This window comes from Micropterus dolomieu, linkage group LG04 (assembly GCF_021292245.1).
Source record: "Micropterus dolomieu isolate WLL.071019.BEF.003 ecotype Adirondacks linkage group LG04, ASM2129224v1, whole genome shotgun sequence".
In the NCBI taxonomy this organism is placed as follows: domain Eukaryota; kingdom Metazoa; phylum Chordata; class Actinopteri; order Centrarchiformes; family Centrarchidae; genus Micropterus; species Micropterus dolomieu.
Genome location: NC_060153.1, coordinates 12251700 through 12277799, shown reverse-complemented (window position 1 = coordinate 12277799; position 26100 = coordinate 12251700). Strand labels below are relative to the sequence as shown.

The 26100-nt window shown below is 39.6% G+C and overlaps 1 protein-coding gene across 6 annotated transcripts in view; it reads right to left on the bottom strand.

Annotated features, from left to right (window-relative positions):
* Positions 1–26100, bottom strand: part of dlc1 (DLC1 Rho GTPase activating protein) — a 100065-nt gene that overhangs the window by 63750 nt on the left and 10215 nt on the right. For all 6 annotated transcript variants that reach the window (XM_046046472.1, XM_046046473.1, XM_046046469.1 and 3 more), the window contains 3 exons: positions 20384–20515; positions 19951–20043; positions 6160–6193 (listed from right to left, as the gene is read on the bottom strand). In XM_046046472.1, coding sequence (XP_045902428.1) covers positions 6160–6193; positions 19951–20043; positions 20384–20515 — 259 coding nt within the window. The remainder of the gene's footprint in view (positions 1–6159; positions 6194–19950; positions 20044–20383; positions 20516–26100) is intronic.

The window sequence follows — 26100 nt, the reverse complement described above, 5'->3', positions numbered from 1 at the left end:
GGGGAGGTGTCGAAGATGGCGCACACTGATGGGGGGGGGGGGTCAGTGATTCCCATACTATGTATGGAGGGGTGGGCAAAGAAAGTGGGATAAGGCAGATTCAATCATCAAGTAAAAGGAAGAGAATCATCATTCATGAGCTATTATTGACTTGGCTCCAGGCTAAGGGAGCTTCATGCATCTGTCAAAACAACTTCTCAAATGAGAGCAATGTGCTCAAAGGGCATGTTGCTGCAGGGTATAAACAAGGGGAAAGCACCACGGGCCACAAATGAGAAAAGCAAGTCATATAGTATGAATGATAACTAATTTCACTGTGACATTCTCTGAATTAAGTGAAAACTGGGGTGGAAATTTGCCATTTTGCGGACTGGAGATGTGGTCTGTTAGAACTAAAAAGCTCAATCACAAGATATGTGGGTGAACAGCGATTCTAAGACGCCATCTATGCTGAACAGGTTTTGTTAGTTATTTATCCTGTTAATCAAGCCTGTCCGATATGGCAGACATTCCTCACAACACAATCAAATCTCTACACCAGTTTTTATTCAAGGCAGAGCCGGCCCTAGACCTTCGGGGGCCCTAATCAAAATTTTGTTGGAGGTCCCTCTGACCATCTGGCGTTGTCACTATATATGAAACATCTCGTTTTTAAATAAGACCCCACGAATATTTATATTCTTTAACCTACCGTGTTTGTTTAGCACAAAAACACCAAAGCAAATTTCTTAAACCTACTTGGCAATAAACCTGATAAATATATATACTCTATATTATTATATCTACTATGTTTGGTGTCAAACAGGAAACATATGATACCACCAGTGCTACTGAGCTTAATGGCAGTGCAAGACCCGGTACAAGCTGATGAATTTAGTTCTGAATAAAAAGACGGATAACATGATTATGACTGACCAAAGCTTAAATCTTTAATAACAGCCAAACATCAGAAACTACAAAACAGTTGATAGCATCATCTTTTCTCAACCAGCTTCTTTATACATGATCTAAACCAGTCAGCTGGATCCACTGGAGGAGTAGAAACTGGAGAGCCAAGTGTGGTATAAACATGATGGTACTGCTCTCCACTTGAACAGGCACAGGTAGAACTATGAGGGAGATTAACACAGAAAATTTGTAATTTTTGTAAATTGACATGTTCTTCCACTGAGTGTTGCAAGAGGTGAATAATTGTTTAGTTATTGTTGATGTCAGCCTAAACTTACCAGCATTGTCAGCTTCTTGAATGATACCAATGATGGAGGTAGAGACTGATGGACCTGCTATGAAATAATAAAAATAAATAAATATATTGACTGAATTGAAATGACATGTTTGTAGCATTAAATCTGGAGGATCTTATAATGCAAGACAATCTGTAAGAGTTTGATGCTGTCTCCTTTTAAAAAGTGACTTTAGTTAAGATGTCTTTTCAACACTGGCAGCTTTTGAGGAGGCTCCCCGATGTAGCTCAATAATCAGTCCTTTAAAACAGCTACTACACACTCCCTACCTGACAGATTTGATTTTTAATGAAAGGACAGGGCATCTCTATAGGTTTAACTAAAACACATAACTTACCAGCAGAGTCAGCTTCTTGGGTGACATGACCTGTTGAAACCTGAACTATCTGGTTTTGTTCAGTGAAATGCTTTATAACACTAGATGTGAATAGCTCAGCTCCAAAGATAATGTTAGATAGAAAAAAGATAGGCCCATGTCCTAATAACAATAATAACTTAATCAATTTTAATAATACGATTTAATCCTATGGTATAATACTACTACTAAACCAATTTTATGCAGTTTGTAAAAGGTGTGATGTTAATCACGGTTAGCGTCTTAGCAAGTATAGCGTTAGCATTGTTCATACCAGCACGGCTAACTAAAGCTAATGTGAGACCTTTAGTTCAGATTATCTAAAACTATAGGATGGGAAAATGGAGCCTGTGGGCTTACGTACCTTTATCTTCTTGCCTCCTCTCTTCTTTGAGGCTCTTCTGTTGTCTTTTCACATGTCCAGACAAATATGATCTTCTCTTGTCAGACATCAAGCCTGACTGACCCAGCATAACGAGTGATGTCACAGGGTCAGTCAGGGTCAGGAGTCACAGGGAGGTCCGAGCGAGCTGACCAATCAGGGTAGCTGATTTTCCATATTATATAACTACATTAAATAACCACTATGCTTATGGTGCGTAATATGTAGAGCTGTCTTTCATTTTATTTTATTATTTTACGTTTCTTTTTTCAGTGATTTATTTCCACCACTAGCAAGCAGTGACTGTAGGGGCCCCTCTGCTGGCCACGGCGCCCTATGCCACCGCAAGGTTCGCTTAGTGACTCGGCAGGCTCTGATTCAAGGAATAGTTTTACATTTAGATTTTTTGGGTTAGATGAGAAGATCGATACCACTTTTAAGTCAACAGATAGCATAAAAACTGGAAACAAGGGGGAAAAGCTAACCTGGCTAGCACCATAATAAGTTTTTTGCATTTCTGTTTGTGTATGGATTAAACAAACAAAACGTTTTGATTAGTAAAATTCAGAGGTGTAAGTAGGTCATTTTTTTAAAAATTTGGACAGAGGCTGGCAAGCTGTTTCCTCCTGTTTCCAGTCTTTATGCTAAACTACGCTAATCACAGGTTGGCTCTACATCCATATTTAGTGTTCAAAGATGAGAGTGATATTAATCTTCTTCTCTAATTTTCAGCAAGAAAACAAGTATTTCACCAAATGTTGAACTATTTGCTTTACTGACTTAAGCACAAAACTCTAAAGGCCTTTTCAGACCCAATGTGACAACAGTTCCAATGCCCTCTGAAAACCATTATTTCCAATGGCTTGCAAAGCAGCAAACCCAGCAGAGAGGCCAGCTCGGCACCGTGTCTGAAAGAGCCTTAAATATGACTTTAAAAGAAACCATTTCTGGTTTGTGATTTTTTTGAAAGGTGAGCAACGGTCAAACAGATGCACAAATGGGACTTTTCAGAGTGTGTAATAATATGATGATAAATACTGGGATCTCCAGAGGTGAACACTCAGGTCAGCCGTGATTCTGCATATCATAACAATAAAAGCTTTAAATACCAGTAACATGAATTGGTCACTGGAGTTCCTAGAAGGGAAGAATAGTGACTGATAAGGAAATGAGGGATAAAAGAGAGAAGGAAACAAAAAGGAGAGCCAGACAGACAGAAATGATGAGACAAGTTATTCACAGGAACCACCAACTCCCCAAAGTCTGCCGCTCTCACAAAGAACTCCACCAATGGTGCTAAACCATTTCCTCTTTCCTCAGTTTTCCTTTCCTCCACCTACGGCTGAGGCATGTGCTGTAAACTATGAGGCTATGATTCCAGGTAAAAGGTCAGGCTTTAACTCTGCTGTTGGTTGGATGCCTATTATTGTGTTCTGTTTATATATTCCCACTGGTTATATTTAAATCAGGAAGGAGCAGCATGGTGCCTCTAATCTCAGCTACAATCAAGGAAAGAAAAGACATACCATTCTTAAAACCAGGAATCTCTGAAGTTTAATGTTGACAAGCTCTAACACTGGGAGAGTGACATAGAAAGAGGACCGTTGCACTTGAAGCTGGGGTATGTAATTCATTGTAGAAGCATTTTTGTTATATTTGTTGATATTCTCTGTACGTCCTAACAGCAATCAATAAATCAAACGCTCTGGAACAAAAAAGAATAAAATGTGGTATCTGTGGCTAATAGGCAAGAATTAATGTATAATGTTTTATCAGGTGACCAAAAGACAGTTACAACAGAATTTTAAAGTTCAAACTTCCAGCCTACTCCAGTTTATTTTGATGATATGAAAATTACAGAGCTACGATAGTAACTTGCATTCATTCACATGTGTTGTTGTACCTGTCTGAGTCCAACTTTAAAGTGATGCTCAACCTTCTGTTATGAAACAATCACCCACTGTGGGCTTGAAAGGAGACAGTAAGACATTGTAACCAGCCATGATTTCCCCACAGTAGACTTGAGAAGGGTGATACTGAGAACTTGCTAGGAGAATATCTGTTATAAAATATCAACAGTCATGTTCACATTATGTGAAAGGCCAATACCATTCATAATTTAAAATGAACTACATCTGATGAAAGTTCAGTTAAGAAGCATGTAGAAGGGGTTTCACAAAGATGTAGTAATTATGATGCCTAAATGCACGAAAATGCTGGTAATTATTGAGCTGACAGCTTGAAATGTCCCATTTAATGCTTCTCGAGTTTAATTACATAACATACATAATCATATTTCTCATCACACCACATGCATCATCTCCTAGACCATGCCCACCTGATGATAAGGACGGTCACGCACACTAAATAATATTAATAATTGTTAAGTATGTGGTCTGGTATGAGTGTAATGTCCTTTCCCGCCATTAGCACTAGCACTGCTGGCCCAGTGAAGCTCAGTGAAGCTAGGCTATGCAGCATCACATGAGCCCTATAAAGAACACTCTAAACAACATCTAAACAACAGATTGTCAGTTGTAACTCTGCTGTAGACACATCCTCTTTGTGTACAGGAAAGCTGTGACACTGACCACTCACTAAGGTACTCCTGGCGCCGCAGGGAGGTCATCAACTGTGGAAACTTCTTGTTGACCACTGGTGTGCTTCCGCTGTCACAGGGATAGTAAAATTAACCATGAATGTGCTGTCTTTCATGGCAGTGCAGCAGTAGCCTTTAGGGCATGGTGTGTGATGTAACACTGTCACAAATGTGTCATTCCCAGGGGCTTAAATGTTGGAGATACAGAGGGGGCTTTGAAGTGACACAATGAACACTGTGCTTTGTGCTTCATCAAGTCCCCCAAAACTCCGCCAACTCCCATTGTACCCTCAACGCCCCCCGGAGTCCTGGGTTCCAACACACAGACCCAGAGATGGAGGTTACATAACTTGCTTACAGGAAAGTCAGACTGATTTAAATAAAGAAAAATGACCAACAACATTTGACCGCTTTGAAGTTGGCACTGTGCATTTTTGCAAGCTTTAGCATCCTTGTAAAAAATGTTTGGAGATGGCCTTTTGCCAAAAGGTAGTGCTCATGTGTGCACACATACACACACAAGAACAAACATACTGACAGCCTCTGCACATTTCCCATGAAAGGTTTTCAGCAAGTGGCAGTAATTAGAGGGAGAGACAGAGCGAGAGTGAGTGAGGATTCCCAGCGGGCTTTGAAACAGCGGGGGGGGGGGGGGGGGGGGGGGGGGGGGGGGAATATGAAAGCCATGTCCCACGTCGAACCACCTCTCTGGTATTGTTTACCAGTGGACTGACGACACAGGGGGGTGTTTAATGAACACTGCTCCCCTGCCGGCTGTCTGAAAGTAGGTCTGTCCATCCATAGTTTCCTGATGACCCTGTGCATTATCGGCAGACTGCTGAAGGGAGGTCGGAGCCAGAAGAGAGAGGGCAGTCACTACAGATTGAGTTTCTTCTTAAGATCGATTCATAATAAAGTGTGCAAAGTGGATGAAGGCAAGCATTGCAAAGTAATGACATAACATGTCAATACTGTGATGGCTATTCATCAGGAGGAAGTCATGAGGACTGATACCTGTAGAGCCATGGTTGAACAATATACATAGTCCAGTCACAAAAATGCATGTTTGTGGGTGTGTATTTGGATAGATTCACATATTTTAGGCATTTAGCTGTGTCCTCTGAGTTTCTTTTTGTGCTGCAATAATTTTATTAAATAATTAATTTTGATTGCTAAAAAAAACTGATAAAGAAGTAAGAAATGAGGGCAAAAGGAAAATAAATACAGGTCAAAAGTTTTGGGCATCAAACACGACATCCAGTCTGGCTCTTATCTTGGAGAGGCGACTGGCTTGATGGTTTAGTAGATGAGTCTAGGATCTTATCTACACTCGCATCCAGTGTCTCATGGAACCGGAGCCCGTCCTCCTCCGCTCAAACCCTCCCTCCCTCCTTGCTCTCTTGCCCCATGTTGTGAACATGACACCAGACCCAGACCAGATCAACTTCAGACAATCACTTTTTCAAAACACACATTTAACAAAACAAAGAAATCAAAAACACAATTTAACGCTATTAATTTGAGTGTCAGGAAGTGAGTAAACTGAACATATGAGGATGAAAAAACAGCAGGTACTCACCAGCTATTTCTTTCTCAGGAACGGCAGAAGTGCTCTGGGAAAGAGAAGAGAATTTAGTTGAGATAGCTTAGGTTAGATGCATTTCCATGATTAAAACTCAGTATACACAAATTGGCCATACACAGACACACAAAGAATGTGGTGTCTAAAACTCCATGTACATAGTGTTCCCGATGTACGAACATTATAAAAAACGACACAAATAACTACTGTACCGAGACTTCTGAACAAATATCACATCATTAAAGGTCAGAGCAAACTCTCCTCTGATTCCACGTTGAGCCAACCCTCACATAGACATTACTGATAAAATCACATTTTGTAGCCATTGTACATTCTCATCATTTTGCACATGTAATATTCCCTTCTTTGGCTTTACTATGGGTCTTAGATAACTAAAGATGTCTGGTAAAAAAAAATAGAGCAGTCATGTGTCATTTTATTGGTAAAGTGTGTGAGATGTGCGCGTGTGTGTGTGTGTGTGTGTGTGTGTGTGTGTGTGTGTGTGTGTGCGTGTGGAGGGCAGCAGTCAGTTGGAATGCAGAGGTCTTTCTGGCCTCTGACTTTTGACCTCAGGTTCCTTGGCTGACCTCCACACCCTGACCTGTTTTAATCCACACTCCCCTGGAACAGATCAGACAGGACAAGGAGGACAAGGTACATTCTCGATACAATGTATTCACTTTGTCCACATTGCCTTTGGTGTGCAAAACTTCTATTGTTTGTTCTGATATTTCTATTAAGATAAATGCCTTCTCCATCTTTATTGTGTCCCCTCAAGCTTAATTAAAGTAATTTAGCTGTGTCCTGATGTGGCTACTTTAAAGCCTGTTTACCCTTTGGCACCTACTTACACAGCAGATTCAAGACAGCCAGAATCACACTGAATATAATCTCAAAAGGAATTAGTTCCACATTTGGGGAAATACACTTTTACTTGCTTTGCTGTGAGTTATATAAGAAGATTGATGCCAATCTCATGTTTGCACGGTAAATACTGGATAGTTCGGTATTTTTGAAGCAGGGCTGTATGAAGCACTTACCCATAGTCAGGGTGTTACCTGCAGAAGGTGGCTCCCAGTTTGGAGAATCCATATTCAGTGTGAAATGGTCAAGACTGAACCAGAACCTCTAAATCTCACCAAAACAATACCTTATATCTTTTTTGTTTGATCTACCTCATTCACTAGCAACAATTTAAAATACTAATAAATCGGTTTAATTCTTCTTCATTTTAACTTGTACACAGTCGTAAGGTAGAGCATGTTCTAATATGAGGAAGAAACAGAATGCATAATTATAAAACAAAAATGTGACTACACTCAAATATCAAGGGAGCACTTATATTTTATGATAAACCACCACAAGCGTGATACAGTCTGGTGAAAGAGAATACAATGCCTGCTCTCATACCTGAGTTTGTTTTTGTTAACGTGTTGGCTGATTAACTCAGGATAAAGTGTTGTCTTGGTCCCAATCTGTCTCAGTCAGATTTTTTGGATGCCAGTGGGTGAGCTGTCTGCGCATACATACTTTATCTTAAATCCACAAGTCCATCACTAGTCGTACATCTGCCGAGGTGAGTGTATATGTGCATATGTGTGTGAATTTGTGCGTAATGTGTGGGCAAAAACAGCATTTAATCACTTTATGGGTTGTGTTTCAGACAGAAAGTGGGCTAAATTCCCCCTGTGGACAAATATCTTTACAATTTATTGCTTATTAATGACCTGAAATGAGCCAAAGACTCCTACTCACTCCTCTGTTACTAAATCACCAGCACAAACAGAACAACAGTAAGGTGAAATCAGAGATAGATTTATATTCAGTGCTGTTTCAGCTGTTGGACTCTCCCAGACTCCCCTGTGAGCAAAACAAAGACTGTAGACTATCGTGTGAGATTCAGTGGAGACAACACTAACAACCTGTTTTGATTTTGTCTATTCATCAATTACGAATAAAATGTCTGTTGGCAAACAGCTTAGATGCAATATATTTCCTCCACTTTCTTATATTGTTACCATTCAACTTCACAAGCAGATTAATTTGAAAGATTACTACTTCATTTATATTGGACATTTAATGAAAATGAGCATAGTTGATAATTTGATGGTTATTTTATGATTAGGTTGGCACTATTCTATACTTTTCTTATTGTCTACAAATCATATAAAAAGGCCAAAACAAGTATTGGCTGTGTAGCCAATGCCTGATATAGTTTATTTAACTCACAAACCTATTCACACCACTGTGTTCCATATTTACTTTTTCATAGGGGGGCTGTAGTCAATCCCACGTACATCGCTCTGCTGCAGTAAATATTCACTAGCTCACCAATTATGTATTAAGAGCTGAAAATAGTCTCTAACACGATTTAGTCCCATTTGAGTAATATTTACTAAAAACTACATTGCACAGCTGTTTTAGTTACGTTAAATTACATTTAGCTGACACTTTTATCCAAAGCAACTTAGAATTGCTATATAAGTCAGAGGTTGCACGCCTGCGGAGCAACTAGGGGTTAAGTGTTTTGCTCGGGGACACATTGGTGTCTCACAGTGGATTTGAACCCAGGTCTCTCACACCAAAGGCATGTGTCTTATCCACTGGTCCATCCATGTTTTAGTAAATTGCTTAGTCTTTTCAAAAAGTACACTGTATTTTCTTAAACTTTAACCTCTGAAATCTATTATATATTTTATATTTAAGTAGGAATAAATTGGCTGGAGCTGCATGCCACAGACAAAGTAGGGAAGTATCAAGAAAAATTAACCAACATTTTGTTGGGTTTAGTCTTTTTTTTGGAATATGTTGGCAATAAGAAGAATAATGAATAGCACCAGCCTTATCATTTTATTCTTCTGTGATACATTGAAATATATAATCAATCATATGGTATGTTACATTTAGAGAGCACTGTATAAATGCATATGTGCATTTGGGCCAAAGATTTCTTACCTAATATTGTGTTATAAAATACAAAAATCAATAACTTTCTGTATTTCTTATAATCACCTACAACTCCAACTCAGAGAAAGAATGGCCTTGAATAATGAAATCATTATGGGAGGTCTGTGTTGCTTCTCTGCTTAGCACTAACATTTCAGTTGACCAGTGTGCGCCCTTCCTATTGTGTAAACACCACACCACGGGTTCCTGTCAATGACCCATGAAGTCACTTACACACAGTGTAAATCTCACCTTCACACAATGCTGTGTTTTCCCTCATAATAGCAATTACAGTTGAATAAATGTGAGTGAGCCTAACAAGAATTTGAAAGAATGTGTACCAGTAAGTACCAGTGTTTTCATAGCACCACGGTCACATATTTTCCCAATGTTTGCCTGTGTTCCCCCTGGCATGCCACAGTGCAGGTTGTCCCAGTGTGGGGTTGTACGGGCCGTGTCAGGTGTCCACTGGGGAGCTGTAGGCTGCAGAGCACACAAGCGTCAGCTGCCTCATTTACTGCCACTAATTTACTGGAAGTGGGTTGTGTGGGGGCACAGGGGGTAGGGTGCGTGTTTGCTTTACACATGTCTGTGTGTGTGTGTGTGTGTGGTAGCCTGCAAGCATGTGTGCCTGTATGGTTAACCACTGTAGGGTCATTATTGTAATTACTGTAGCAAGAAGCTTAGTGAAGTAAGTTTTACAATGAATCATTTAAGTTTTAATAATGATTTTTACAATTACCAACAGAAAAAAGTTGTTGCTTGTTTCAGAAATATTGGAATATCTGAGTTCTTATGTACTTGTAACTATAATATTACCAGAGGTTTGATACTAGTAGAAATAAGCATGCTATACATATATTGATACTTTCATTTAAGAAGTTATTGTGGAAAGGGTTTTTCCACAAAATATCCACACACTAGCTGCCTAAAATCACTAATTCCAAATTGGGATTCATTTAAAGTTGTAAAAAAGTTAATCTATCAAATATTTTGTGTGTCATGTTACTCCAGCTCTTCATTGAAGCTATCTGATGAGTGACCTGTCTTCAAATCTTTCTTCAGATCTCCACACAAATTTCAAATAGTTTCTGAGGTTTCAACACAGTTCGACTGCACATCATGAGAAGTTTGAAATAAGCAATGATCGATTAAAGAATATTTGGTCTCAGCTTTTGGTACATGACAGTCAATGCTGCGTACATTTTTCGTTTGGTACAAAAAAAAGCATTGAGGTTCAATTCCCAGTTCTAACAAATAGTAAGTAACAAATAATAATTTGTTTTTCCGTAATGGTACTTGTTTTTTTCATTGTGTACAGATGTGTGCATGTGCTGTATGAGTGAGTTTGTCAGACATGTTAAGCAAGCCATTGGCATGTGGCTCTTGCACAACAAATACATGCAGTCCACCGTGCCTCTCTCAACCCCACCATCACCCTCTCATCCCTTGCCCCCCTCCTGCACTGCAGCTGCAGTATGTGTGAGTGTGTGTTTGACCACCCATGGTGTGTGCTGGCCAAGGATTAGGGGGCTCAGGCTAACCCAAACCTTTTTCTCCACCACTTAACGCAAATGGCTAAATTGATGCAGATGGCTTATGGTCAGGTAAGCTGGCGGCTCCAGCACTAAATGTATGCGGTAAGCTGTGTGTGATAGAGGGAAGAGAGATTGTGTGTGTGTGTGTGTGTGTGTGTGTGAGTGCAAGCGCACGCCTGTCCAGGGCCTTTGGAGATGTTATCTGGAGCTAATTTCTGTTTTTTGACTGGCATGAATGTGCTCTTTCTGCCCTGCACTTATACAAGAATTTATTCTCCACGCTCTGTCGACCCCTGAGTGCACGTGTGCAGGGAAACGTGGGAAACAATTTCATTTTAGCCTTGGAAAAGTCCAACCCCCCAACCCTCATACTTTCTCCCCCGAATCCCCTTTCCAATTTTAATAGTTTCCATATGTCACACTTGAAGTGTGTCAACAGGAAGTGATGCGATGACTTGGTGTAATGATGCGTTGGACTATTTCCAGAGCATGTATATCAGTGTCCAGATGTTGGCTTTAACAGCTATTTTAAAAGAAAACAACTCCTAACGAAATTTGGTGACACTTGAAAACGTCTCAGTAACATGTACTGAAGTCTTGTATGATGCTAAAAGCCGAGGTGAAATCTATAGCACGAATGGGTGCACTTTCAGTCTCTAACTATGTTAGGAGGTTACTGATTTACTATACCCACTGTGTGCACACACACATACACACAGCTGAGGCCTCGTTCTCTCACTCAACCTTGAGTCATGAGATATGTCCTGTATGGGGTGATGTTGACTGAACGAGGGTGAGAAAAGTGGATATGTGCGCACACACACACTCACACACACACTTGTCCACACTCACACACACACTTGTCTTTGTTTACAAGAGCAAGGCAAAGCAACAGGCTTCTTGTTTCAGGCAGAGTCTGGTGGGATTTAGTGTTAGCCCCCGGAGAATAAACTGCAAATTGTTGACTGGCCCTTGGGATCCATTACCGGATGAAACAATAACTCTTCCCCCAAAAAGGCCCAAACTTCACTTGTTAGATCTTGTTAGGTCGACAATCCTGCTGCTTTGTGCATCAATGGAAACTGCTCATCTTCCTAAAAGATTCACTAATCTGCATGTGATCATCATCATGCGACTTATGGTCTTCCCTTATGGTGAAGACCATAAGTCTTCTTCCCTTATAAAGTCCTCCATGAGACTCTAATTGGTCCTACTTAAACAATGTATAGTGCATGGTCTAAAGTGCATTGCTCAAGTGCATAGACAGAGTGAGAGTATGAACAGAAGTGTCAACATCATATAAAAACTTTCTTTGATCAAATGTTACCCTACCATTCTGTGGTTTCTCAGTGAAGTGTATGAACTACACTTCATCTGGAACCTCTTTTAACAGTGACTGACAGATAGATCTGCGTTATATACGGTCGTCTCCCTCTATGAAACATCTGTATCATCACTGCACTGCATTATTTAAAACTATGATGAACTGGTCGTGGGCACAAGGATGCACTATGTGAAAAAGGCGAGCCAGGGGAGGTGTGATGCTTTGGGCAATGTTCTGCTGGGAAACCTTGGGTCCTGGCATTCATGTGGATCTTAATTTGACATGTATCTCTACCTAAATCATGTACATCCTATCATGGAAACGGTATTCCCTGAAGGCAGGGGCATCCCTCAACAGGATAATGCGACCCGCCACAAAGCAAAAATGGTTCCGGGATGGTCTGAGGAACACAACAACAAGTTCAAAGTGTTGAGTTGGCCTCCAAATTCCATAGATCTCAAATTGAGCATCTGTGGGATGGGCTGGACAAACAAGTCTGATTCATGGAGGCCCCACCTTGCAACTTACAGGACTTAAAAGGATATGCTGCTAACAGCTTGGTGCCAGATACCACAGCACATCTTCAGAGGTCTAGTAGAGTCAATGCCTCGATGGGTCAGGACTGATTTGGAGGTAAAAGGGGAACCTACACAATATTAGGCAGGTGGTCATAATGTTTTGACTGATCGGTGTAAACTTGACAGAGGAAAAATAATTCAACTTTTAGCTTCTGAAAATAAATTTTTAGACAGACATTCACATTCAAGAATGAACCTGGACTGGGTTATGTGACCTTTTGGATGTGTGGAAGAACGCAGAACATTAATTAATATTAGTTCCTGATTGATCCTGTCAGCGTGTCGGGAGATTTAAATAATCTATAATAAATATAGTTAGGCATGTTCTACCCTTTAAAAGCAGGACAATATTGCATGGACTTTTGACCAGGCTTTTGTTGGTAAATGGCGCAATCGCTTTGGGCTCCTTTAGGATAGCGATGTGCCTGACCAACACTCCCATGGGCGTATGGTCGTCATCGGTTGGAAACTAGCAAGAACACTTGCGCTGCGCTGTGCACTGGGTGTAATATAGGGCCCTATTGTTCTAACTAAGTACCCATTAAAATTTGGTTGCCATTTTGTGATTCTATTTAGGAATCATGCAAAAATCATTGAATCTAACTTTAAAATGGGTGAGAAAGATGAATGAACTATCAAAAAGAAGCGTTATAGCTCCACAAGTGGTTTTAAAAATGTGGTATAAAAAGTTTGGAAATTGAGGACAAAAATGCACATTTGTTCACATTATTCCACTCTTATCTTATTACATTGATTAGGAGTCAAAATGTGTCACCTGTTCCCGCTCACCAGGTTGAATTTGTGGCTTAATAGGGATAAGCCATGATCCCAACTGCACCAACAATTCTAGCCTGTAGATTAGTCACTGACATTTTTGGAGAGAGCAGAGTGGGTTAACAACACAGACGGATTACGGTCCTCTGTAGAAGACTGTGTGGGCCCCATAGCAGTCCTGTGGTAGACACACAGCTTTCTGACTTACCAGAAGGACCAGTTGGCGAGACCTTGCTGGGTCACAGTTTTTGTAAAATTTTCTAAAGAATGTACACTCTTGTCTGTCAACTTTAAAATGTCCTGCAGAGGAAAAATAATTCAACTTAACCCAGCTGTAAACACAATTTGTGCACATGTACAGTTTCACCTGCCACAATAAGATCTTTAGCTCTGAATAAAAAAATTGGAAAAACTCATTTAATGAGATGGCCGCGCTCTTTCCTTAGAAAGTGTTGCCTAAATTGCACCTGGTTTTACAATGAATTCCTGTGTACATGTTTCAGCATCTACTGTATGAATGTGTGTGTGTGTGTGTGATTCTGTTTGTTTGTTCAGTGATTTATGGCAGATAATTATCAGCGGGCTGCAGGGGTGTTTCCAGATGCCTACATTTTTTAGTCATCCTTAAGATTTACTGTCAACAAGTACCATCATCCTGCAACTATTTCCTTTCTGCTTTTTACTGTCTCCTTTACGTAATAGATGAGCATTTCGCTTCATCAACTAAGTGTGTGCCTTTAACACGGCCAACTCGTACTTGTTAGCAAAAAACACACGAGTGATGTTTTCATGTTGGATGAAAAGTAAGATTCATTGAAGTATTTTTTTTTTTTTAAACAAGTACCATGTGGAGCCACTAAATCAAAATAGTGATTAAGTCCATGTGATTTAGGCTTCAAGCCACAGTATGCTGTCACAAAAACAAAGAGATAGTTGTAATTGAGCACAGGGGTGTAAACATAGATTTATGTGATGTTTTACCTCCACAAAGATGCAAAAAGGGAAAACTAATTCTGTGAAACAATCAGTGTATCATAGCTCAAATCCATTTTAAGAGAAAAAGTATGCTCACTGAGTCAGGTTGTTATATGTGGACAGTTTCTATAAATTTCATGATGTTTTGGCTTCGTGCTCTGCTTTGTTGTGGATATTGTTTCCTGGCAATACTCTGCCAACTACAAAAAAACTGAAATATATTTACTCAGTATATCCTTCTCTCTCTTGTTCTTGGAGTGCTGTATGCAATGGCTATAGCCTTGAATCGACAGGAAAAACAAGGTTGTGGGGGTTGAGGAGTTCATTTTCCACATCCTGTTCCAAACACAAGCCTTTTATTTTTTCGGACTCTCTTTTTTGAAACCCCAGCAGGTCTGTGTTTGTCTCCTTGTTACAGCTGTGCTCAGCAGAGGAGTGACCGTGGAGACAATGACACCACACAAAGCGGCTAGCGTGGCCATGACCGGAGCCACTACTGGCACCCCTTGTCAGACTGAATGGCGGTTGGTTTCATAGCTCGCTGACTCATTATGGCCTACTACAGTCTTTAAGCCAAATATGTGGGTGGAATGTAGGCAAATATAATTATGCCTGCTGCACATGATGTTGACTGTTGACCAAGGACTAAGGAGAATGATAGAGAGTGGGAGCAAATGTAGAGAAAAATAAAAAGGCAGTGAAAGTAACTAAATATTAAGTCTTTTATCTGAGAGGGACATTGAGAAGGTGGGGTTTGGATAAAGGATGTTTGGGGACTGTGAGGCTGCCAAACCGGAACATGGAGGAAGGACAGAGCAGAGATCTGCTAGTGACCTTAGCACGCAAACACACAGCGCTTCTATTGTTCACCAAACCACAGAGAGATAAAGAGCTATGTACATACATAACCAACTGACAGGGAATAAAGGCTTTCCATCATTGTAAAATAAAAATAACTCTCAATCAATCATCATCCTAAAAAATCCCTTGAATACAGTCATAAAAACTCCAGATAATGGAAATCTGTTACTGTCAGAATCCACTGTCAAATAGCGAGGAGATGGCAGAATTTGTGTTTGGAGCAGTGTTGCCGTGGAGACAGAATACAGATCCAAACAATGGGTCAAAGGTTGCCCTGTTAGGGAAAGTTTACTAAAGACAGAGAGGATGAGGACAGGTATAGGGCAGCACCTTACCTGTCTCCATATGCATGACATGTAAAACACCCCTGTGCTAAATTTAACAGCCATGGTCTGTGCCCTGTGATCTGAATATGTCTTGCTGCTGGGAATGCGGTGAGGGTGACTGATATGTTGTTTCCGACTGTAACATTCAGAGGAAGGTGGTCAGGGGTCAGCAGCCTCCACCCGCCTCTGTGGCTTGGCACATCCTCTGCAGCTACAGAGCTCTAAAAATAGAGTCACGTAAATAATGGCTCTCACACCACGCATAACTTGAGTTTGTCACTACAGATTACACTTACAAAGCCAAATGAATGACAGCTAACAATGTTATGAAAGAAAATTATACAAATTCTCAAAAATCATAACAAAAAGCTAGTACTATTCATGATTGGAAATAATTACACCAAAGAAGGAAATCTTTCGGGAGATGGGATATAATTAGAGCTGAAACAGTTAATAATACTTTGCTTCGTGTGATTGTATAACGACTATTTTATTTTAGACAAAACAAGACATTTGACAACATCACCTTAAGCTCTAAAAGCGTTCCCAAATATAATATACAGCCAAATCAATAAATACACATCAGGCCACAAACCAAATGAAAGCCACCTGTTGCAACACAACAAAAAAACACTGTAAGACAACTGCTCCACTCGGCAAGGAACAGAAACCTGCCAACAAAAACACTCTGGGCAAAGAATAGCAGTTTCACTATGAGAAAAAAACACCTGCTGTGGCACAACATCCGCTAAATGTTAGCCTAACATTCGAGTCAGGAATAACAGCCACCTGCTGAAGGCTAACAATAGCCACCAATAACCTAGCAAGAAGCCAAGAATCTAAGCCAAGTGAATGGCCACATACCACCACTTCAGATTTATCATTGTTACATAAAACAGTAAGAGTATGTGCTTGGTACAATCACACCAAAGTGTTACACTGAGTGCCAGTAGGTATCAGGGGGGCAGTAACAACATAAATACCAGCTATCTCTTGCATAATCCAGCATAAGATGTAAGGAATGCAAATGCTCAACGATAAACACTTGAGCACCTACCAACATAACCCTTATCAAAACACACACACACCCCAACCACCCTTCTGCAATCATCCACACGACATGAGATGAGACACTCACATTTCTTTCGTCCTGGCTTTCTACACCACAGGTGTAGGACTAGGGGGTGGACTGAATATACAGGGCCCTCGTGTGAGGAGGGCTCGCAAAGATGCTAGAATGAATAGCTGTGGATGTGGGGAGGTGCCCTCAGAAAATGCCTATGTACAGGGTCCAGAATTTTGTGCTACGCCCCTGTTCTACACCAACATGTTTCTGAGGTTTACACCTGTTTTACTGCCCAGATCTGAAATGTAGTTGTAAATGTAACTCTTGTTTTAAAATCTATATCAGCCACTTGTTTGCCTCGTGTTTCACTCAAACTTGGAGAGGCTTCAACAGATGAATACCAGTAATAGCTGCACACTCCAAATCTCTACATGTCTTTGCAAATAACAGCAGATTTATTTCACGTATATTTATTTCTTGGAGGTCTGGAGGACAGAATTATGGGATTTTCACTGCAAAGTGAACAATATATTAACTTTTTACAGTAGATGGATTGACAGTATAATAAAGTGACTGTACACAAAGTTTACTTCCTCAAAAAATAAAGGATTTAGTTTTAAGTTACTCTTTAAGTAAAATATGAAGACACACATCTAAAATTGATCTCACTGCCTGTTGGTCTTACTTCCTGCCAGAACTTCAGCCTCTCACTGACCTTCTGCATGGAGATATTTATCTTGGTACTTTATACACATTATCAATTTTTTGTTGTAATAGGTCCACATACTGCTACTTTTATCTCGACTGCTTGGACATCCTCTCATAAATTACAGGAGTGTGTACAGTAGCAATTTCTGTGTTGATGTTACCTTTAAAATGGGTTATACTCACTATTGGCTTACTAAAGATATATATTGTTTGCTATTGTTGGCATTGATGTCAAGACATGTTCGTGGCAACAAATGTGAAGTGAAAAAGCTATTTAACACAGAGCCAGAAATTTAATGTGGCATTTTTCGTATTTTAGAGTTTTGTTTATATAAGTATAAATGTTTTTTGATGTCACACTGTGTGTCTGTTTGATCTGTTTAGTGTTGTTCTCAGCCGGTTTTGTTATTTTAGTCTGTTCTGTATTTGTTATTAGTCTGTTGTGTTTTGGGTTTCAGTCCTGTCTGTTGTTTTGTGTCAGTCTGCCTGGCGTTAGTTTATCTATTGTTGCCTGTCTTTTGGTTTTGAGCTGTGCCTGCCTTAGTTCTTTTCTTCTTCTGTTATTGTCTGGTGTTTGATTTATTGCCTTGCTTCTGTCATTTTCTCTGTCTGCCTGCATGTCTTTCTCATTATTCTGATCTCTGTCACCTGTGTTGCTCCCACCCTGGTCATTAGTCCCTGTAAATATGTTTGTTTGTTTCTTTAGTGTGTGTCCAGTCATTGTCACGGGATGTGTGTTCTGTTGTCATTTGGATTTTGCCAGTCTCTACTACCCATAAGCTTTGTTTGCTTTTTGATGGATTAAAATCCCTGAACTTGCTGTCAGCTCTTCCGTGTCTTGAGTTTGGGCTCCCTCCTGCTTTGCACTCATCTGAACCGTGACAGTTGAACATACTGTATATAGTACAAGGTTTGTTATCAGTGTATGATTTGATTGTTTGCATCTGTCCCTTCACTGTATACAGGGTGAACAAAGTAAAGGGGACATCTTAAAATGTAAAATAATCCAAAAGCCCTACAATAAATCCTATTATTCTAAAGCTTGAAATGTTCAGCCTTTGTCAACAATGTGTCAGATGAGTATTGATTAAACTCAATCAAAATCTTTGAGGTTGTAGTTTGTGGTGTATTTGTAATATTGTACGCAGTTTTGGTAATTCAGTCTTCCCATGCATAATCTATAAAAGCTGTCAGTGGTACAGTGTAAAGGTTTGTACTAGGAGAAACAGTAAGGGAAACAAAGGTTAGACATTCACTCTGGTAAAGTTTTATGATAAAATAATGTAAATACTACCTCCCCTGTTATTTAGAACAGAGTAGTATTTTTACATAATAACAAATAGTAATTATTCCGTGCTTGAATAAAGTATTATATTTTCTACATCTTGTAAAACACACCTGTGATGTCTGGTTGAATTTAAATTTTTACCTCAACCCTGGATCTTCCTCACATCTGCCTTGTGTTTACATCGTTTAAAGGATTTGGATTGTCTAGCTAAAAAGATTAAGTGGGCGTCACAACACTTTAAGTCTGAAAGAACTCAATAGTCTCCTACTACTACTAACCACTGAGAATCCCATTCATGAAGCCATCATCTCTTTGGCCTCAATCAATCACCCCACAGGACCTCCAATGTAAAAAGCCTCCTATTAGGAGCAGTGAAAGCACTATTTACCCAAGCTTAGTGAGTTACCTTGTGTTACTGCAGGAATGGAGCTTGGCACAGACATAATACATCACAAATCATAGAGTATGTTATTCTTTGTCCCTTAAATTAACAGTCACACATGAGTGAAATATTGCTTAACTTTGGGACCGAATTGTGATGTGTAACAAGACAAAGCAATATAAACTAGGAATTGCGGGAGATAATTCAGAAATGTGAGACGTCCTTTTTTCAAGGAATACTGACATTTCAACAGGTTGTAGTGATTTGTTCCAGACAGATAAGAGGACTGTTTTGCAACAATAACATCCTGTTCGGCATTTAGGGTTATCCTATTATGCATCAGTACATCATAAGAAAAATTGTCTCAAAGCAGTTAAAATCTGTTTGTTTTTTTTTTTTACATGTAAAGGTTTGCTTTAGTGCTGGCTGCCAGCCTGCTTCACTTTGACCTCGTTTCGAAAGCAATAGCAACGCGAGGCTGACAAAGTCATTAAGTGAGCAAGCAAGGGGTTTGAAAATGCAGATCTCACTTGAAGCATGTCCCCCCTCTTACTCCACCCCTTGCCCTGGCTTTTTACCCCCAGACCTGCCTTCTGACCCCTTTGTTGGGGAGAAGTGGTCTACATCTTTGGAACAGGCTAATTATAGAGTTTTAACGTCTGCTTGACTAAGCCCTAAGTGCTGGGGGACATTCCTACAATTGGGAGAATTACTACGAGTGTGTGTGTGTGTGTGTGTGCCCTCCTTGTTTGCCATTTTTATTTAAACTTTTGTACAGCTATGTCCCAAGAGAAAAATGTGTGTTTTATTGGAGACATAAAAGCTGTTCAACAATAACTCCATGCTCAACTAAAACACAATGCAAATACTTTGACAGGTTTAATCATGGACACACAAGAGAAACCAGAACCCTCTATAAAACATAAAAATATTTGATTGTTTGGATGTGTCCAACCTCATGACCTGCTAAGATAGATAATAGATGTAGTGTATATTGGTATGATATAGAGATCCTGACTTACCCCACTCTTAGGTTTTGCTCCAAGGTCTGGTGTAGGTCCTGAGGTGGAGGCAGCGGGAATGTGTGCTGCTGGCACAGATCCTAAATCAAACTCCTGCACAGTTAAAAGATGACAATATATGCATTACATTGTTGCGCAGAGAGCAGTGTTTTCCTGTAATATTTCAGTTTTTACTCAAAGATGACAAAAAAGCATACTTTTATAAATACAAAGCACACTACACAGCTCATAAGACTTGCATTGTCTATGTTTTACATTGATTACTACAAACTGACCTTTAGGGACAAATACAATTACTGTAGGTGAGGGAGGACATAAAAGAACAAATTAACGAAGATTATTTCTGGATCCAGCAGTATTTTTAAATAAGGGGTTGTTTCAATTGCAGTAGAAACTGCAGCCAGATCCAGCAAGGTAACATGCAGATGTTTACCAGTTGTCGTCGATGGAGGTTGGGGGTGCTGTCCATCGAGGAGGTGACACTGAGGGCATTCTCAATTTCTTGGTCTAACTGGTCGAGTTTCATCAGCAGCAACACCATTGAGTCCAGACGAGCATGCTCACACTGAATAAAGAGACCAATCAGAGAAAAGAACGTTACCGTTGCACTAAGCTCATAAATATAACTATTACAGCACTGCACTTATTTCCATTTCCATCATTGGCAACTGTCACTCAGGTAATCGCAGGTGTGTCCTTGACACTGAACCCAAAATTGCTCCCGATGGATAAGCCAGAGCCTTGCACAATGCTCAGTGTGTGAGTGGGTGAATGAGAAGCAAACTGTAAAGGACTTTGTCTATTAAAGTAGAGAAGCTAGCTCACCTGGTAGTGCGCACACACCATAAACAAGGCTTTTGCTACATGTCATCCCCTCTCTCCCTCGCCCACATTTCCTGTCTCTCTGTTCAGCTGATGCTCACTCAAACTCTGACCATGATCATATAAAGCCTAAGAAATTATATAAAAAAAGAGAGGCAGCATATAAATGCAGTCCATTTGGAACAAATGGAGATGTTTTTGACATACAGGACAGCGTTTGTTTTCCTGTCTACTCAAGTGTTCAGTGTGGGAATGGCTTACTCTAAACTCTCAAAAGGGGAATTGCCTCAACATAGTCAACTGCCAATCCTGCGTATAGGGTCACAGGCAGGACACACATAGACAAACAACCAGTCACACCTAAGGACAATTTAGAGTCACCAATCAACCTAGGCTGTACAGTGAGAGAACCCACACGGACAGAGCTGGGCAACCCGGGTTTGAACCTGCGACTTTCTTGCTGTGAGGCCACAGCACTATCCACCGTACCGCCTGCTTCAACATAATTATGTACCTATTTTCCAGCTTCCTACTTAATCTGAACAAATTACATTTAAATTTCATTCATTGATGTCTTTGTGTTTTCTGTTAAGTTGTGCAGCTTTCTAGCTGCCAATGAGCCAGATAAATCAACAATTCTAGATAATTGCAGTCATTCCCGTTCAGGTTACATTTTGTTGACAAACATCTGCTTTCATAGACAATTTTTCTCACATATGAATTTTATGGAAGGTTACTACCTTTTCTTTCAATGATATATTATCAGTAATTAATCAGTATTAATAAACAAGAGAACAAGTCATTTATTTTATAGATTCATCAGCTTGTTGCCTGCTTGCTGATTAGTAATGGCAGGGCAGTATTGCTAACTGAACCTAGTGAGCAGAGTATTATCAACATACAGTGGTTGATTCAATATAGAACAAAACAGAGGAGACAGACTAGATGGCTTAGATGGTACTAGAGTTAGCTCATCTCAACCCACTCAATAGTTCTTCGCTTTACTTTATCTACATCAATGATCATATCATCATCATATTAAATATATATATTTTTTTTTTTTGTACAATCCTCAATTACATCAAACTTTATAGTTAATAATTGTTTGTTGCATCTCCAAACAATTAATGTCAAACTGACTCACCTCTATCTAGACTTTGGCTTTTGGCTCTTCAAGAATTCTTTAAACTTTGCTCATCCCTGCTCCTTGCTTCTCTTTCCTCTTCCTTTTAATCTGATGCTGATGACTCTTATCCTGACACTTGACACACCTCTGATCTTCTGTGTCCTTCTCCATTCTGCACTTAAAATAGTCCTGGTTGGTTGTTTCCTCTGCTTTTTCCACACATTCTGAGAATTTAATGTTTATTTATTTTCTATCCTCTCTGGTCAATTTTTAATCATATAACGTCAAGACTTCCAGTATTTTCCCTGTAGTCCTCTAATCTGCAATTCAATTATCCCATCTAACGCTGTGCTAACAAGTCTCACACTGACCTCAGGTGGTGTATCTCCAGTAAGACAAGCTAAATGTCATACAATTTGGCCCACCTTACCACTCTGTTCTTGTTTGTTAGCCCATAATCCTATTTTGTTTGATGCAAAACAATAGCCCATGTCTGAAGTTAAAATCATGTAAAAATCCCTTTCTGAAGTAACACTGTATGTTTTCACTTCCTTCAGGCCCTGTCTTTTATCCTGGCTCCGGGTGTGACTCTCTGTCTGAGCTTCTCTTCTGAGAAGAACCCCAAGAAATTACATCACATGGCTGGTTCATTAGTGCCAAACAAACCTTGTTACAAATCCTGTTAAACACTTAATGAGGGTGAGTTCATGTGACACACAGCCACCGTGATTGTATGTTTGTGCGAAGGTACAGAGGCATGTTAACACGTCAATGTGAGCCTGGTTTTCAATGTGCTGCGTCTGTTCTTGGGTGTGATGCATACAGAGAAGTTATTGGGTTGTGTGGGATAAGGCTTATGAATCCTAGATAGCATCTGCATCATGATAAACAAGCTACAACTCCAATCCTGCGCCTGGCTCCCTGCTCCATCCCTAATAGCGTCTTATGACATGCGCTTACATTTATTTTCCAGTTAGTGCCCAATTAGCCTGTCAAATGCAGTTCCTATTGGGTTGCTGAGAGAGCAAATAGACATTGGGGGCCATGTGTCTCATGGAAATGTGTCTCACATTGATGCATTCATTGGCATTCCTAGCTGGTGGCAGTGCACATCGCTACGTTCTTTCTCCTTGGCAAAGTACCACAATGAAACATTGTATCGTGGTAAAACAATGACATCTTTACGAGGCCTCACTGAATGAACAAAAGCATCTGGCTCGAGATGGCAATAACAACCACAAAACAGCAGAGTAAAAAACAAGTGTAGAGCAATGTCAGGCGCCTCAGAGAGGCAAAGTTTTTTAGGGGGCATTTTGGTGGTTTGGGTGTTCTCAGAAGCTTCCTTTTCTCTCTTTTCCATCTTTTGAGGTTTCTGTTACATTCCTCTTGACTTCCTGTTTTTTGAGATGGGAGACAGTTCCCACACTGTCAGACCCCTCCTTCTCCTTTCCTTGCTCTCTTTTTCAAACCCCCTCTTAAACCCAGTGGCCCGCATCCCATTTCTCAGACCTGTCCACTGAAGCAAGTTCTCTTTCTCTGCGGAGTTTAACATAGTGTGCAAATAATTTATGTATCAAAATACTGCATACACTGTTCAATATAGGTATCTCTTTATAAATAGGGCCGAAAAGACAAGCATTGAATTAATAAATTAGGACACAAAGGCAGAAGAAGACACCGCAAAAGAGCTGAGATGATGATGTTGCCAAGCCGTCTGCTGTCAGACAAATGGCACCTGAGGTCAGGATAAGGCCTTGTTGCTAAAACAAATAAACAGTAACAAAGCCCAATATCAGGTTAATCTGAAGTCATTATACAAACCAGATGGGTTCATTCTGCAAACTCTGCAACAACAACAACTCGGTTCACTGGGGACATGATCAAGTAGTTATTACAATATCTTGTCAGAGATAATTCCAGGTTACTGTTGTCATTGTCCCAAAGAGATAATAACATCAGTTTCGTAATTCCCTTCATGATGTTCCAGAGCTTCTTCTCCCTGTTCTTCATATTAAATACAACATGTTACATGCCTTCGGTATGATAATGTTAATTATTACTGCCTAATAATGTTGCTGTCCTCATGACCTTCCCTAAAGAATATTTTCTTGGTAAACTGGCTTCATGTAAATATACCCCATGGTGAAATCCCTGTGGTGCAGTCAAAGAGGAGGAAAACTATCACCATATGGTGGATGGATTGCCGCCTTCTACTTTCATGGCTGAACTTCTCTTTTCGAGTTCCAGGAGCCTTTTATTTTTTTATTTTTTTATTTTTTTACATATTTAATCCAAAGGTTTGGTTTAGTCATTCTAAGACTAAAACTGGAGCCAGTGGTAATAAATGTGGCACTGGTTTTCCATGTCCCTACACTGGACTATGATCTCTCGTTCTTGGCAGCTGATGGAGTGATGTCAACTTTGGTCATGACTAAAACGGCCTCCAACGTTTCTATGCAAACCTGGAATTTATGTTGAAACAATGCAGTGAAAATACATAAAAAATTCACAGATTACACAAGTCAGAGGCTTTTCAGAAACACAGATGTCTGGTGTGTATAATACTTTCAACAAACACTGTGACTGGTTGCATGTGTTACTCACTCGGCATCATAGCTGGTTCTAGGCTTTACATTCAAGGTTAAAGATTTTTTTTAATTGTATTTGGACTGTAGTAGTATTTATAAGCAACAAAATGACATCTGTGTAGATACAGAGAAACCACATTGAAAATAAACTCAGTTGCCAGTTTATTACTAATTACTTATTAAGTTATAATTAGCTGCAGTGTAATGCTACCCTCATTGATACAGTATAAATGGGGTGGACAAAATAAAAACACCTGTCCGTACAAAGCAGTACAATTAACCAGCACCGCAAACTGCCTCCAAAATGATATTTCAGTTGAATGTAGTATTAGACCGCATCAGTTTTAGCTACCGTAGGTGTACTTTAGTTTAACCTAATAAACTGACAACTAAGTGCATGTTAGAGAAAGTTAAAAAATGTCTACAACTGAACATGACCAAACAATATCAACAGTCATTACCAATGCAGCATATTGCCACATTACATAAACCATAGGCATCAACACATCCCACACACTGACCAACAAGTCACTATTAATCACCACATTGTAAATGGACATCATATCACAAAGATAACAAGATATTTAGAGCCAGGTATTTATTGAGTTAATTATTGTTATGTAGGAGTGCAAGTTCCAGTGTTTCCTTCTGACCGCTTAGCATTTATAAGCAGTAAGAAAACATTCAATAAAAAGTTGTAGACATAAGCAGATATTTGTTTGTTAATATATTTGCCATCAACTACAACTGTAATAATTTGTTAATGTACAGTTGTAATAATTTGTCTTCATAGGAGAATTACAGTTGTTGACAGATACTGTACATTACTGTACAACTACACTGTGTGTTATGAACAAATAATTAATGTGTGTGTAATGTGTCTATAAATAAAAACTAAACCTCAAAGATACAATTCTCAAAACAACTCAAGCATAGGATTTTCAATTAAACTTTGTAAAAGTTGCTGTTTACAAGTGGGTGATAGTCTTCAACAAGAACACATCACAAGAATTTACACAATATGGTGCTTGTCTAAATAACATGCCTGCTTAATGCAGCCTGCATTGTAAATAATGGATTTCTTGTTGTCATTCCAAAAAGACCAACACTGTAACTACTAATATTGAATAAAGACTGTCAGTTCTCAGGCCATTGCTTTGTTCCAACAAACCCAAATCTATGAACTGCTTTTTAAGGTTTTGGCACTTTACTGTACCTACAAGCACGGCTAGAAGTGTGTAAATAGTACAACATACAGTAGGCCCTATTTGCTGTAAAAAGCAGTTTAAGCTTTTCACCCCAGAGATTATTTGAGCTTCCAACCCAGTCTGTATTCATAGTCTCCATGCCCTTATAGGACCTTGTTTTGCAATGAGCAGTTGAGAAAGAGTAAAACATTTCACAGACCCCCCCAGCATGTGAGAGTGAAGTCATTGTTTTCCGAGACACTTGCCAGAGTGTCGGACAAAAATTATTTGTAGGCCGTATATGCCCAGTAAGTGTCAGTTCAAGAAGAACTTAATTTTGAGGGGCTGAAGTGCCAGAGACGCACTTACTACACAGAAACAAACACAAAAGGTATTTCAACTAATATTGATTATGATGTACTTCCAC